This window comes from Stegodyphus dumicola, chromosome 2 (assembly GCF_044657685.1).
Source record: "Stegodyphus dumicola isolate Sdum_Otavi_A_Nest chromosome 2, ASM4465768v1".
Lineage (NCBI taxonomy): Eukaryota > Metazoa > Arthropoda > Arachnida > Araneae > Eresidae > Stegodyphus > Stegodyphus dumicola.
In genome coordinates this window covers 170,545,118-170,561,612 of record NC_140769.1, presented here as the reverse complement: position 1 = coordinate 170,561,612, position 16,495 = coordinate 170,545,118, and the positions used below count along the sequence as shown (strand labels likewise).

General features: G+C 38.0%; 1 protein-coding gene across 3 annotated transcripts in view; it reads right to left on the bottom strand.

Annotated features, from left to right (window-relative positions):
* Nucleotides 1–16,495, bottom strand: part of LOC118180456 (uncharacterized) — a 33,228-nt gene that overhangs the window by 4,882 nt on the left and 11,851 nt on the right. For all 3 annotated transcript variants that reach the window (XM_085811444.1, XM_085811445.1, XM_085811443.1), the window contains exon 2: nucleotides 12,071–12,221. In XM_085811444.1, the coding sequence (XP_085667570.1) occupies nucleotides 12,071–12,176 (106 nt within the window). In that variant the 5' untranslated portion in view covers nucleotides 12,177–12,221. The remainder of the gene's footprint in view (nucleotides 1–12,070; nucleotides 12,222–16,495) is intronic.

Below are 16,495 nucleotides of genomic sequence, written 5' to 3'. Positions count from 1 at the left end.
TTGACAAAAATTTCCACCAGCTTACGTGGGTCAGGTGCAGATTCAATAAATAATTGTATGATAAAGATAGTATTTTCTATAGGTAACCCATAAAATTTCTATGAAAAAAATATTATTTCTCAAGTTAAAGTGGAATTTTATGCCCTGGTTAATTATAAAATTTAAATTCCTCTATTTAGTTTCCTACTTCATATTTTTGTATAAAACACATTTTAAAGCGCGATGTTGTAACAAAAGCGTTAAAACGCGCGATATTATTTTTTCTCCCGAAGCTGACAAAAGTGTCCATGAAGAACCCAAAAGTTACAAATAAAAATGATAATAAAGAGATGCACCTAAGATATCTAATGCGTACCTGCTGCACTCCATGAAAATTTATTCAAATTTTTTGTCAAATAATTTGCTTTGGTTTAAAGTTATTAAAGGATATTTCCCTATTTTTGTGAGTTAAAAGTACTGCAAGATATTTCATTTGATCCAGTAAATTAATTATCAAGTAAATGATCTTTATTGCAGGATTTTTAATTTCCTCTGAACATAACCAACAAAATATTGTAATGTTGTGAAAAAATGATTAATTTGCTGTTTCAAACAAATCCCGATTAGCGTGTTTTCATATATATAATACACTCTTAGACAAAAAACAAAAAAAAAAAAAAAAAAAAAAAGACGCACCGAGAAGATATAAAGCAAATTGGACACAAATTGATATGCATACCGATTTCGATGAAAAATGAAAAATTTTACATTTTGGATGCCAATGAATGAACGATTGTCGCTACAGCGCATCTGATCTGCGGAACTGGCAGGATATTTAAGAAGAGAAATTACGATTCCAAATCATAAATTCTTCACGAACTTTATTTCGTGTACTCTGGTAGACAGTAACTATGTCTGCTGTTCAGCTACCACTGCGCCGTTGATTTCATTCTGAACAGTTCTGCCTTGTAGGCTTGACATTGTCTTGCACTAGACGGGTGTGTGGTGTCGAAGCTAGTGCCTTTGGATTTATTGTGAGTTGCGCAATTGACGCAGTGTGGAGTCTTTGCTTTGCAGTTATCCTGGCTATGAGCTTGTCCACAGTTTACACAGGCCAACGCTGCTTTACAAGAATGACTCAAGTGTCCTAGCCGCTGACAATTAAAACACCTTGCAACTTGAAAGTATTTTCTGAAAGCACAAGAGCTGAATCCTATAAGAATTCTTCTAAGGTCCTTAATATCCTCGTACAGATTCTGCTGTAGGTCGACGATCCAGGTGTGGCCGATAGTTGTGCGAATGGGATTTCTTGGATGTATTTGTTCTTCACTTGCTGAGGGCACCAGGCTCGCAAAAGCTTCACGTATGTCGTCTGCTGTTGCGGATGTGGGGGTACCAAAGACGATTATTGTGGACTTTCTGAAAGAGGGCTCTCTGAGCGTGACTGCTGCTGAGAGTGAGGGCTTTTCCTCAATCGCTTTCCTGAGTGTTTCTATATTTTGTCTGTGGCTGCACCTAATTAAAAGTTCGTTAGAGCGTGTGGGCCGCAATTCTTCAACAGTAATGCCCAGTTCCCTGGCACTAAGTTCAGTAGTCAGTTGTGTTCTGACTTGTTCTGGAGTTCTATCTGTTTCTTTTGCTTTTAATAGGAGGACGTGGTCTGATAACTGTTTGTTAAGTTGCGCAGTTCGTGCTTTTCTTTTTCTCTTTTTGACTTCGGTAAATGGGGTTTCTTCTGTTTCCGTCTGTTCTGGAAGGTCTTCTGGTATGGCCGGAACTGTTAAAGAACGATTATCATTCACGCTGAGTTGCTGTTGCAGCAGCTGAATTTTTCCTTGCAGACTTGCACAGTACACTTCTTGTTCTGCAAAAGTATTGCGGATAGAGGTAATTAATGAACCAAGCAGTTTTTTCTCGCTCACGCTGAATTTGCGGGCTATTGCATATCCAAGTACAGTACATGGTTTTGCAATTCTTCAAAGCAACTTGCAACGCAACCAAGCCGCAACTGTCCATGCAGCCCAGGTTATTCTAGAAAACAATGTAGATCTAGCCGCACTACAAGAGTTTCATTCCATTAACAACAGGATCACAGGATTCAGCAACTTCAAAACTTACCATTCAGTAGGCAATCAAGCAGCCATCGCCTACAATGGTCCACTCACGCCCCTTCTAATGCATAAAGGAGATTACACAGTTACTGTACAACTGGAAGGGCCTTATGGTCAAATTGCCATCACCAGCGCGTATTTTCCTCCTTCGCACGACATTGTCACTGCACTCCAGGAGCTGGAACATGTCATGATGATTCCGACTAGGAATAAGATAATCGCTGGGGACTTTAACGCTGCTAGCCCTCTATGGGGTGCGCCAGAGGAAAACAGGCGTGCTTGCCCTGTCCTTGACTTCATCACTTCTCATAACCTTGCAGTCGTCAACCCCACCGACAGCCCTCCTACATACTGGACTACCAGGGCTCAGGGGTGGCCTGATATCACTTTAGCCACCACTGGTATTCTTAATAATATTCACAATTGGAAGGTTAGCGAAACTCCCTCGTTCAGTGACCATCGCTACATTGAGTTCAGAATAGATTCGGAGCACCAATTTATAACAAAGAACAGATGGAAAACGAAGTATATAAACCTGAACAAATTTAAAGATGCACTTTCAACCCATATTGAAAGTCTCGTGGCACAATGTAACAATTGCAACAGTAGTAAAGACATCGACGCCATGCATGAAGATCTTATGCAAACACTGCTCTCAGTGTGCGAAAAAGTCTTGAAAAGGAAACATTACGCAGCCCCGAAATGCACTCCTTGGTGGAGCACCACGCTGACTGCTGAACGCAGCAAAGTCCGTGCCCTAAGGCGCAAAATGCAAGCATGCAAGGATCCCTTAGAAAGAGAGACACACTCGCTAATTTTTCGAAAGCACAGAGCTGCTTACAAAAGACAGATTGCAAAAGCGAAGTTTTCATCCTGGAAAGAGTACTGTACCAACACTGCGAATAAGTTCGGAACTGTCTTCCGTATTGCACATGACAAGATGTTTACACCTACTAATCTTACTGCCACAATAAGCCACGGAGCAGCAACTAGCACAGAAGTAGTTGCGCACATTCTGGACAATATCTTTAGACCTGATAACGCAGACACAGATAATCCCGCACAAAGAAATATCAGAGCCAGCGTTGAGCAATATTACAATACCAAGAAAACAGATTTTGAACCACTGCCTAACGCCAAAGAAATAAGCGACATTGTTAAAGCGTTAAACACCAATAAAGCACCAGGTCCTGATGGGATAGATAATGGCATTCTGCAAGCCATTAACAGTATGCATCCGGAGTTACTGCATGCCTACATCACTGCATGTTGGCGCAACAGATATTTCCCAGCCGGCACGAAACTTGGTGAGGTGGTGCTCTTCCTCAAAGCGAAAAAAGACCCTAATGTACCAACGTCTTACCGGCCTATTTGCCTTCTTCCTGCCTTGGGTAAAGTATTAGAAAGAGTAGTCCTTCAAAGACTTAAACACTATATCCTGTCTGGACAAAGCATAAATGACAAACAATACGGCTTCATTCCTGGCAGATCGGTGGATCACGCGCTGCAGCACCTACGAAAATTAATAGCAAATAACAGAATAAATAACCAACATAGTCTCATTATCTCTGTGGATATACAGGGCGCTTTCGACTCGTTGTAGTGGCCCGATGTACTGAAGAGATTACAGGACATGGGTAGCCCTAAGATTCTCTTTGACCTTATTTACAGCTACCTAAGTGATCGCCGCTTACAAGCCACTACGGACGCAGGAGTACACTCACGTTCCATCAATAGAGGCTGTCCTCAAGGATCCTGTCTGGGTCCACTGCTCTGGAATCTTGTAGCGGACACAGCGCTGACCCTCTTTAACACAGATCCTCACACGGAAATGCTGGCTTATGCCGATGACTTTTTGCTGGTAACCAAAGGGCACAGCCGCAACGCATATGAGACTAAGGCACAACAAGCAATGGACAAGATGGCCAAATGGGCCAATGACCATAAGTTAACTATTGCCAACTCAAAAACCCAAGGTATGCTTATCTGTCCAGGTAAGCGCCCTCGAAGAACCCCGTGCATCAACCTTCATGGGAAAAATATTAAAATAGTCAGAAACTTGAGGTACCTTGAAGTTATAATTGACGACACATTGACTTGGATGCCACATTTAAAGGAGGTCAAGGCACGACTTCACAGGATATTTCATTCCATGCTCAGAACAGCAGCACCAACATGGGGAGTTTCTTCGAGGATGCTTAAGACGTGGTACTCTGTAGTTGCTGAACGTATTGCACTACATGGAGCCTCCATGTGGAGCATAACGATCACTACTAAAATGGAGAATCTGCTACGCTCAGCACAAAGACCATTCCTCCTGAGCATTACCCGAGGATATAAAACCTCGCCCACTAATGCTCTAAACGTGATTTCAGGACTACCGCCTCTGCATCTCTTAGCTCAGCGCGAGAGTGCAATAGTGCGAGTGCTCCGACTCAAAGAGACAATAAGTTTATGGGATAGGACTTATGTTTATACTGACTATGAGCAAAGCATTCCCGAGCCACCTTGCCACCCGGCCGAATTCAATATCTCGATAAACTGCAGGTCACCAACGTGGTTCAACGCCACTGCAATCTACACCGATGGTTCCAAAGGAGAATGTGGCACCGGTAGCGGATACTGTGTTCTACTTGGGAACCAGATCTTAAAGACCTGGGAAAGAAAGCTTAAGCACCACAACTCAGTTTTTCAGGCTGAACTGATTGCATTAAAAGCTGCACTTGTCTACGCACTGGAAAATAACTATTCCAGTATATATTCAGACTCAGCCTCTAGCCTCCAGGCAATCCAAGGCAAATGTAGTAAAAATCCACTCGTCAGGGCCATACAAAAACTCTTACTAAGAACACCTAAATACTATAGGCCTGAACTCCAGTGGGTACCTGCCCACACTGGAATACTGGGTAATGAAATTGCAGATGCAATAGCCAAAAGAGCAGCAACTGACCCCCACGTTCGCACACTTGACGTGCCTCTTCCGGGTTCGTTCTTAAAAGCTGAGCTCGAGAGAGAATTACTCAAACGTTGGCAACATCTGTGGGAGACAGAAACCACCGGCAGAAGAGTTTACAGATTTTTTCCAAAAGTCTGCCGGCTTCTAAAATCTGGCTCGTCTCACTTCACTCAGTATCTAACAGGACATGGTCCCTTCATGACTTACCTGCATCGCTTCAGACGACGCGAAAACGAGCATTGCTCATGCGGGATGGTAGGAGATCCGGACCACTATCTGTTCGCTTGCAGAGAGACCGCTAAATATCATCTTAGGCAACCAGTAGCAAACCACATCCATGCATGGGCCGAAGCTACTTCAAAAAATCGCAATGCATTGAAACGCATATGCGATTGCATAAACATTGCACGCATAATCTCAGACAGGCTGGAGTAATTCTCAGCCACCATCCTCGTCACCAGCACAGCCCCTGTATGCTCTGTACCTGTAGCGAACTAATTTTATCTTAAGTTAGCTTATTCGGCTTTTCTTATTCCCTGTATATATTTATCTTCTTGAACTGTAAACCTTGAATTATGAACCTTGAACTATGTATTTTGCCTTATTTTATGTATTGTTTCCACTGTTTTCCTTTTTTTTTTATTTTATGCATTGTTTTACTTTCTAGTATTTTACTTCTTATTACTTTTAGTATTTGTAACCACCTATCCATTACTCTGTAAATATGTAACTGGAATTGTTCTTCACGCCCGCAATGCACCCTTCTTCCATCATGCGCTATCGTCTTCGTCCAGCATTTGTTTGCACTGCCCCAGCAGTCGTCTTGAGCACAATATGTATTTATAAGTGTGTCTTTTGTTCAAGTTATTTCCGTCAGCGGGGCTACCTGGCCGATATACTAACTACCCAGTGGACCGGCTGCCTCGCTGTCGGTGGAAAGAAAGTAACTATGTCTCACATACAGGTGCGCGAACGATACATAGAACGAATATCGAATATTTGAGCAGGAGCGATGCCACTATTAGACGACGTTGGCAGGAATGGGTGAACCATGGACGCATGCAGAGTCAAGAAGGAAGCGGTAGACCTAGAGAAACGACAGAACGTGAAGACCGAGCAATCGTCAGAGCGGCATTCACAGCCCCAGATACATCATCATCATCGATTGTACGTGCAACTAGTGCTTCAGTGACTGCAAGAACCATTCATAGACGGCTCACAGAAAGGTGGATGAGGTCACGGCGTCCCTTGCGCCGACTACTACTGACCTCTGTACAACGTCAAGCCCGTTTGCAGTGGTGTCGTGCTCATTCGCACTGGAATGTCACTGACTGGAGTAGACTAGTCTTCGGTGATGAGTCCCGCTTTGAACTGAGCCCAGATGTCCAGCGAAGGCGAGTCTGGACACACCCCGGACAGCGGTGTGATACCAACCTGACTGTCTTCCGGCAGACAAGCCGACAACCAGGAGTCATGGTCTGGAGTGCCATTTCATAGTAAGACCCCTTTGGTTGTCATCCGTCGCAACCTTACAGGACAGCGGTACGTCGAAAACGTTCTAAGGTCCGTTGTGTTGCCCCTCATGCCACGGCACTCTGGGCTTACATTTCAGCAATATAATACCCGCCCCCACACTGCACATGTTTCTACTGCTTGCCTTAGTGCTTGCCGAACATTACCTTGGCCAGCTAAGTCGCCGGATCTCTCTCCTATTGAGCACGTTTGGAGCATTATGGGCAGGGCCCTCCAACCAGCTAGCGATGTTGACGATCTAACGCGCCAGTTGGACAGAATTTGGCACGATATTCCTCAGGAGGACATCCGGTAACTGCTTGCATAAGGGCCAGAGGTGGACAAACGCGTTACTGACTTTTTCACTTCGTAAAGATCTATCACTTTAATAAATCATCCAATTTTTCTCAAACTTTAATCATTTGATTTTCTGTACATGTACATCCCTTCTACCGATTTTCATCCCATTCAAATAACTCCTGCTTGGTGCGTCGTGGTTTTTTTTTTTTTGGTTGTTGTCTAAGAGTGTGTTTGCAACTATCACAAAAAATTTAATGAGTGCCATTTCTAAAGTGATTTTACACTTTAGGTGAATGTATCATGTGTGCAATTGCTTGTGTACTTTCTTACCTTGAGTTTTATTCAAAAGATTCGTATCCCCCTCCTTCAATATTTCAAAGATTTAGATCCAAAAAGGAAAAGAAGTTGCGACAGAAACAGTTTTTCAATCGAAAACGGAAATGAATAAATACTTGAAAGTTTCATGTGATGCATTGCTCCATCTTGTTGGAAATAATCGCAAGAAAGCTTGCAGTTATTTAACAGGTTGATGCCTCCAAACCGTCCTCCTGTTAAAAAAACATCAGATCGGCTATGCATAAACGAGACGCAACGCACTGCCAGAAACTATTTCACCTGTAGGGGAACAAAAGTCAGAATATCGTCTGATGAATTTCGGTTTTTCTCTCAATTTAATACGTTGTGCTATTCTTAAATAAAATCATAAGCTATGCTGTAATGTGTGCTGTAAGTACGTGCTGTTAGAGCATAATGGGTGGTACATTCAGGAGAAAGATTCGTGATCCGACTGCGGGGAGTTTACGATAGGATACTGAGATAGTTCGGCCTTTTGTGGTTAGAAACATGAAATGTAATTTAGAAATGATATTTGGAACTTGAATTTTAGATTTAGATCCTGAGGTGCTCGCCGTAAACATCGTGGACGAAACGTAGTGAAGAAAGCTACGCAAGGCGAAAACGTCGTCATATATAGCACCGTGAGAAAAAAGAAAGGAGGGAAAAAGGGAAAAGCAGGTCTAAAACATCGTACTCGAAAATAAAACGGTTAAAAAATATCGCAGTTTTAAAACATCCCCGTAAAAATATTACTGCCTTCTACGGATTAGTGGATTTGGAGTAATTAAAGACAACTCTTATTACTCAGGACAGTTCCAAAATCACGTTTACGGTCGTCGAAAAACTACGACAAACACGCTGAAACAAACAGCAACACAGCTTTTAAACTCTCAAACTATAACGGTGAAGGCAGCTTCCCGGTAAAGTACTAGAGTACAGCTCCCGACTCGATTCGGTCGTTCTCGGAACTCAACGTACTCTCGAGACTCTCCAACGCTACAACTCGCGATGCACACGATAACCTCAACGATGCACCAATTGGCGATACACTCTACGCTAGACTGCTACTCCGCGTACAGGCAAGGTTTACATAGCTTTTGGCTTGCCTTCGAGAACATTCTGAGCCAAACTGGTAATAATTTGTTCCAGAAAGTTTTACATTCATCTATGGCAGGCACATCGCTAATTTTGTCTCCAAATGGGTGATTTCGAGCCAAATATAGCAACTTTGCCTTCCCGTGCCATTTTCTGGCAACCCTAAACCCGCCTTGCGGGAAAGCTGTCTTACCGTGGCTGTGCATTTCGTTACAATATCATGGTAAAAAATAAAGCACCTACAAATAATCCCATGACGGTAACGTCGCAGACATGCATTTCTTACGCTTTAAAAGTTGAATATTTGAGTAATGACTTCTGAGGGCAAGAAGGAATAAGGAATGTTTTTACCTCTATAATTCATATTTTTTAATTAACTAATAAGTTCTTGCTAAAACAACAAGAAGGAAAATTATGCATTAAGAAACTAAAAATTACTATAAAATAATGGTACGTATAGCAGTTAACAGAATTTTAAATTTATATAATTAACTAATAAAGGTCATTATTTAATTAATCAATGTTATAAAGTTGTACTGGTAATTTTACGCGAAAAAATATAGCCTAAAAAATTAGAAAAGGAAATATAAGTAACTGCATAAGGTTATCTACATTAAAATTTTTTAATTAATTATCAAACTGCAAAATTATTAACCCAAAGGAGCGTCAGCCCAGAAGGGCTATTTGTCTCGAAGCGACATTTTGCGAAGAATCACTTAAATGCTATTTATCACTTTTCAAATTGTTGCCACCATATTAGTACGCTCTGTATTATATTTAAAGAAAGTAAATAATGAAGAATCTGCATGCATGTGTGTATGTTTCTCGCATTATGAAAAAACAATGGTTCAATCAAATTTTGAGTAGCATAGTCCTCTACCGAAACATGGGCAGGAATTTGGAATTTGTTTTATTATCTATTTCATATTTTGTAAAACTTTAACAAATTTTTGATTAAAAACTCAACAATTTCTAAGCCAGCAGTGGCAGGATTGTAGGGAATAAAATGTTTTTATCTCGCGCTATATTGTCTATCGAAAATTCTAAAGATATGCTGCTTTTAAATATTTTTAGCCCAAATTGGCATTAGCATGAATGCTCTTGAAATATATATGTGTCTGTAAATGAAAAACGCGCCCGTTTGGGCACAATAGAAAATCTGAAAGTTCATATTTTATTTTGTTATTTTTCTTTTTCTTTTTTTCACTTTGTTAATCTGATATTATTTTAGTAAAAATTGAATCTTGTTTTGTTTCGATTAGTTAAATACTTTTAATATAGATAATTTCATGCAGTTACTCACGTTTCCGTTTCTAATTTTTTTAGATTCTATTTTTCATAAAAAACTGGCAATGCAGCTTCACAAAAGAGAATAATTAAATTATGACTTTTGATAGTTAAGTACACAAATTCAAAATTCTGGTTAATGTTTTAAGTAGGATTATTTTTTTTAGTTTTTAAAAGCTTACATTTTCTTCTTGCCTGTTTAGGAAAAAATTAATTAATCCAAAAATATCGAAGTAAAGCTATTTCTCATTCTTTTTTTGCACTCACAAATCATTATGCCAAAGCCCATTTACAACATTAAAGGTCCCACCAGCGGCCGAGCGGTAAAGCCGCTGAACACTGGTAGTTCGGTCCGAGGTTCGAATCCCGCGAACGCGCTGGCTGCATGGATGTTTTCGTGGTTTTCCCCATATGTAACGTGTATACGAGTCAGTTTCCCTTAGAAAGTCCTCCACGAAGGCATCCCTCCCCTTAGGCAGATAGCCCTAGTGAGCTTTGCCATAATTAAATACACACACACAACATTAAAGACTGAATTCACGTCTGCTATATAATGCGATTATATTTTTAGCTATATTATTTTTTACCACGATATTTTTCATGATCATGTTTTAGAACTGCAGTGTTTTCTCGTTGCTTTCTTTTCTCCTACGATGTTTTTTTACAACGAGAATTTCGCCTTGCGTTGTTTTCCTGTGACGTTTTCGTTCGCGATGTTTTCGCGTGTAACCAGATTGTGATGGTTTGTTATCAGTTGTGTGCATTAGAAATTTAATGCATTTTAAGTTATTTCAATTAAATACACTATTAAAATTTTTAATTAAGGTTTAAATCCTTAGGAATTGTGTTTATTGTTTCCAAGTCTAATAATTATTTTTTAATAAAGACTAATTTTACTAACAAATGCTCATATGTGCTGAAAGACAAATTTATAGATAAATAATATTTAAGAGACTGTAATATAATTTATAGATCAATCATACAGGGGGGTTATAATTAAATTGACCCTATTCAGATCCCTCTAGAACCTGTTCTACTTATTGCATTTTGATGAAATTTGGTATATATATGTTATACGGACCATCTTATATTAAAGTGATATTATATTAAACTTGATATTATATTAAACTGATATGATTATATATATATAATAGTAATATAAAATTTATAGATAAATTATATTAGACTATCTTATAAATTTTAGTATTATATATTATAGTATAATTCATAGATTTACAATTATAAATTATATTATTTAAAACTATAAATTATATTATACTATTTTATAATTTTTATAATATTTTAAGACAGGTGATATAATTTATAAATAATAATATTTAAGATATATATAGATATAAGTTTTTCAACAGATTGACCTGATTCAACAGATCAACTTGATTTAATTACGTAAAAGTTAGATAAATTTTCAATTTCTTTTTAAGTTTTTTCCAGAAGGAGTAGTGCAGTTTTTAATTTTTATTTTCTGTAATTTACAAGATAATAGCGTCTTATAAGTGTTTTATTTTTATAATTAAATTTAAATAGTTACTGAGTTGAAGTTAGGGAAGGCCAAAAATTTGTTTAGAACAGCTGGAACCGTTCATTATATGGCACAACGGTCACAGGTGACATAAGCAGAAAGAACTTCGCTGCTAAGTAATAAGGCGCTTCTATATCTGCAAAATTAGTGTAATTTTCAATAGTTAAGTTCTTAGTTCTCGACTTTACGAGAAGATTGATATAAATAAAACAAGACACAACCAATCAGAAAGAAATGTGCGTTTCCAACCTCCGGTGAGTACTGTTGTTCGGTATCCATATTAGTGTAGGAAATGCACGGCGTTTTGGCTTTTTTTTATAAATTGCCACTGAACATAAATTAAAATTAAATAGAAATAGCAATTTAAAATCTTTCTGATAAAATTAATTCGGCGGGAATTGGAATTTACCGAAACTTAACATGTGTAATGATCATATAATGTCTGCTAGGATCAATAAACTGCAGCTTTGAGTCTATCGCATAAGGCTTTATTGCGTAGGGAGTCAGTAATTAGTGTGAATATTGCCGTGGCATTTAATAACTAATGACAAAGTTAATGTTTATTTATCATAGATTGGCCAATTCTTTAGGGTCTACTTTTCAAACAGTTGACTTGGTAGCTTAACACTGCAGAGCCTTAAAAAATGTATTTATAATTTAAAAGCAGATGTTTTGAAAGAAAGAAATGGTAGGCTCTAAAACAAAACAAAAATCATATATATATAATCATATTCAGTTATCCTTTAATATTTAAACTCGACTAAAAGTAATTATTTAACAACATTTGGTACATAGTAAATAGCAAACACAAAATTCTAACCTAAAATTAAAAAAAAAACAATTGTAAATCGAATGTTTAACAGCTTTCTTCTGTTTACAAATTTTACAAACAAACAAATTTTAACAAAAAAAAAAAAAAAATTTAAAGTCATATGGGTAATTTTCAATACTTACCACTTATTTCACGTGAATTTTCTGGATAGTACAGAATGATTAGAAGCACAATAACGAAAAGGCAGAAGAGAACACTTCCCAAAATTGCTATTCGTTTATCTGCCATTTTTTGAAGCTTTCAAGTAATTATGCCATGTTCAAAAGATTTTTCCTGAATAAAAGAAAATAAAACACTTTTAATCTATTAAAAAAAGTGTACACGCAGGATGATTGATAAGTAAAATTTTTTATTGCGAAGCGTTGCAAGTAGTTATGTATAGAACTGCTTGCTGCTCGAAACCGTCAAGTAAAAGGCAACTTAGTTTCATTTCCTTGCTTGGCGTTCCACAGTACTAGCCGTCGTGGTCATGTGTACTACCTCTCAGTTACATATCAAACAATAATCGACTTTGTTACAGGTTTTGACTACCTAAGAGATAAAGCTTCTGCTTCAAAGATTAGGGACTAATTCAAAAAGGTGCTGTGATGCGTTACATACAATCCCAGAATCAGACCTTACAGAGGGATAATTTTAGCGTTATGATAAAGTAATGCCGCTCGAGATTCAAACGAGAGAAACTATAACAATCCCCTAAACTCACACTGATCCTGATTGCTTTTACAACCTAGATTTGACATCATGAGATTACAAGTTGTTTCCAAAATGAAAAGAGGTTTTGAAAGGCTAACGTTTTTGATATGAAAGTCTCACTTTAGGTGCTCTGGGCCAATGACTCGAAATCAAACCGTATGTTCGTGATAAATGAAATGAAAGAGATAGATGCCATACTTGGGAATAATAAACAGTAACAAACAAATGAGTAAAATGAAAATATTTCTCCCTCATTTTGTAACCACTCTTGCCATTTTACTTTGTCTTACGTAATTTATAGGGGCCCACCAGCGGCCGAGCGGTAAAGCCGCTGAACACTGGTAGTTCGGTCCGAGGTTCGAATCCCGCGAACGGGCTGGCTGCATGGGTGTTTTCGTGGTTTTCCCCATGTGTAACGTGTATACGAGTCAGTTTCCCTTAGAAAGTCCTCCACGAAGGCATCCCTCCCCTTAGGCAGATAGCCCTAGTGAGCTTTGCCATAATTAAAATACACACACACATACGTAATTTATAGACTGCTGACATTACTTGATAATCACCTCTGGTCTACCATTTCGGTCTTTATCGTAATATTTAAAAGCACTTTTTATATTTATTCATGAAAGCAATTAGCAAAGAAGAAACATTAATGCTGCTAAAAAACTCAGCAATGAAGACTCATAACAGCTTAGAAATACTGATCGTATTTAAATTCGTGTATAATGCGTATTGCTACAAAAACACACATTGCTACCAAAACTGGAGACAAGGAGAAAAATATTTATTAAATAGTAGAAAGATTGTTTCAATCCAAATTTATTCCAGTGAGTAATATTTTAAACTATATGTAGGTATTCTTCGTTTATTGTTACTTTAGAAACTAAAGTACTTTCAAAAATTTCATATCATTGCTACAGCAGCATACTATCTCTCCAACTCTTCCATTAATACACTATATTGATGTAGTCAATAGAATGAGTAATGTACGTTATATATACAGAAGTGAAATAAAATGAGCTAAAACTTGCCTTTCAATTTATAATAAGAGCTGTTCATTTAATTCCCAGACTGAATTTTATTAAAATAATAGGCATGATTTAACAATTTAATCTGTGCTATCAATGTTAAAGTCCTCTATTGTTGCTATATGCTTAGCCCAGCGTTGGCGCCCGCGCAGCACTTTATTGAATTCATTTAACGTTTTTAATACTATCCTGGAAACCTTTCTCTTTTAAAATAACTTTCTAGGAAACATGAAAGAGATGGAGCAAGTACGGGAAGAACTAGTGTTTCTTGCCCAAGAATCTTCAAGCCTCTATCAGTTGTGTGTATTAGAAATTTTTAGTATTTTAATTTATTTCGATTAAATACACTATTAATTTTTTAATTAAGATTTAAATCCTTAGGAAATGTGCTTATTGTTTCTAAGTCGCTCATTTTACTAATAAATGCTTGTATATGTTGAACGATAAAATTAAAAAACTTATTCTTTGTGAAATGCAACATTCTGAGAGCAAAGCCGTGCGAAAAATAATGAGTCTTTCGTATCCTTCAACAGCATTTACCAAGGATTGTCTGTACATTATTTTCGTCGTTTGTCAGTCAATTTCAGATGCATGATTTTGGCTAAAGATTAGGACATGATTTTACATGCTAAATTGAAACAATGTATCTCCTCTGAGGTGTAAAAATTAGCAGTAAGCACGGTTTAATAGAAAGGCAAACGATCCAGATTATTGAAGTTCAGATAACTTAAGTTCTAGTGCCTTTTTATTTCACAGGTAAGAAGAAGCACGTCTTATATTATCTTCTTTAATTCAGAATCGACGTAATCATACAGTAGCTGCATTCTTAAGCTTTGGAATCATTTAGATCCTTTAGCGTTAGAACACCAGAGTATTCAAGTCCCGAAACATGTCACCATGCCTTTACCTGATTTAGTAAAGTTAGAAGATTTTCGCTTACTGTGCATACCCAGAAGGGAAACTTACGTGCAGCGGAAATATCGGCACATTTTACAAACTATATTAAATTTGAAAATATGTTGATTGTGGAAATTCATGAGTGACAGCGAAAGCGTTGATTTCGCCAGAACTTTATCTTTTTCATAGCATAAAAAATGCATCAATAAAATTATTGTAATGAGTCATTTTGGAAAACCTTAACTTCACGCTCTCACAATAACTATGTTATTAATTCAGAAGTCAAAAAACAAAAATCAGCGTTATATTTTCAAAATTTTCACAGTACTAGTTTCGATGGTTTTACCGAACCACCATCCTCAGCTGCAAAATCGCAAATGAACAAGATAGGAAATAATGATTAGATAAGATAAGAAAGCCTGGACAAGAATAAGCAAGTGGCGCCATCTGTTGGTGAAACCAGAACTAAAACATAACTTCTTTAGAGGCCGAAGGCAAAGATGGATTCAAATTAGGATCGTTAACTAGAACAGAAAGATTTTTTTGAATGTAAAATGCCTCTAGAAAATCCAGTTCTCCAATGGAAGATGTTTTTTGAATAATTTTGGCAGCAGAAAAATTGAAAGTGTGATTTTCGGACCAAAAATGTTGAGCAACAGAAGACTTCTGTGTTTCCTTTTTCCTAACATATGCCTCATGTTCCTTGACGCGAAATTTTAAGGCTCTCCTAGTTTGGCCAATGTAAATCAAACCACACTGGCAAGGAATCCTATAAATATCCCAAGAATTCATATCCGGAATGCGGTCCTTGAGTATGGAACTCGGAATTTTATTGATGGGAGAATAAACAACCCGAAAGTTAAATTTCTGCAAAATATGTGCAACTTTATAGCTAATTGATGGAAAGAAGGGAATGACAACAGAATTTTTATAATCTCCTAAAACAAGAGTGTGCCTTTTAGTGTGTTGACATGAGAATTTTTTAACTGCTTGATTAATAACGTTGGGTGAAAATCCCCTATCAATAGCCATCGCCTTTAAATAATTTAGTTCTTCATCAAGGAATAGTTTGGAGGAGCAAACTTGAAGAGCACGGAAAACATAGGAATAAAATAAAGCTAACTTTTGTTTAGTCGGATGGCATGATTTAAAGTGTGGTGGAAGGCAAATCGATGAAGGTTTACGGTAAACCGTAGTACTGAAGTTGGATGTGTTACATGTGACCAGAATGTCGAGAAACGTGCGTTCGGGATGTCGTTCGTGCAGATATTGAAAAGAATAGGGACATGGAAAGACCCTTGTGGCACACCAGCTTGTATAGGCCTCTTCCGGAGCCCGTACTGCTCAGCAATCAATGTGTTATAGATATCGACGTAGTTGAGAATTCTTTGCAAAAAGATATACTCAGCAACTTTAGTGAGGGACTAGAGGAAGCTGATGAAGCGGTAGGACAACAGATCTCTTGGAAATATTTTCTCAGCCATGTTATTAATTCCACTGAAAAGCTGTCAGGCGGCACCGTCAAATTTGAACGTGTCTTTTTTGGGCTCAAATTTTCGCTAGTGTAAATGGACCATAATTCTCTCCAGTCCCTAGCAGCTGCTAATTTCCTTATAAGGTTATTTTCTCCCTCTTTCCAGTATGACTTCATGGTGTAACGGTAGCACACTCGGCACATATTCAAGAGGTCAGGATACGAGTGGGGTGAGGAATTGCACATTTTTCACATCGCCAGCATAAAAAAAACCTAATGACTCTTACAGTGGCGCCCGAACTAAAAGGTCGTGGACGATAATTCGTCACTACCAGGATTTGATGATGATTCGGTCTTCTAATCCTCAGTCCCCCTTTAAAAGAGGGAGTATCTAAGGTATTCTCTTCCTCCTTCCAACATGCATACTTTGTGTAGCGGTAACTCACTCGGCGTGCATT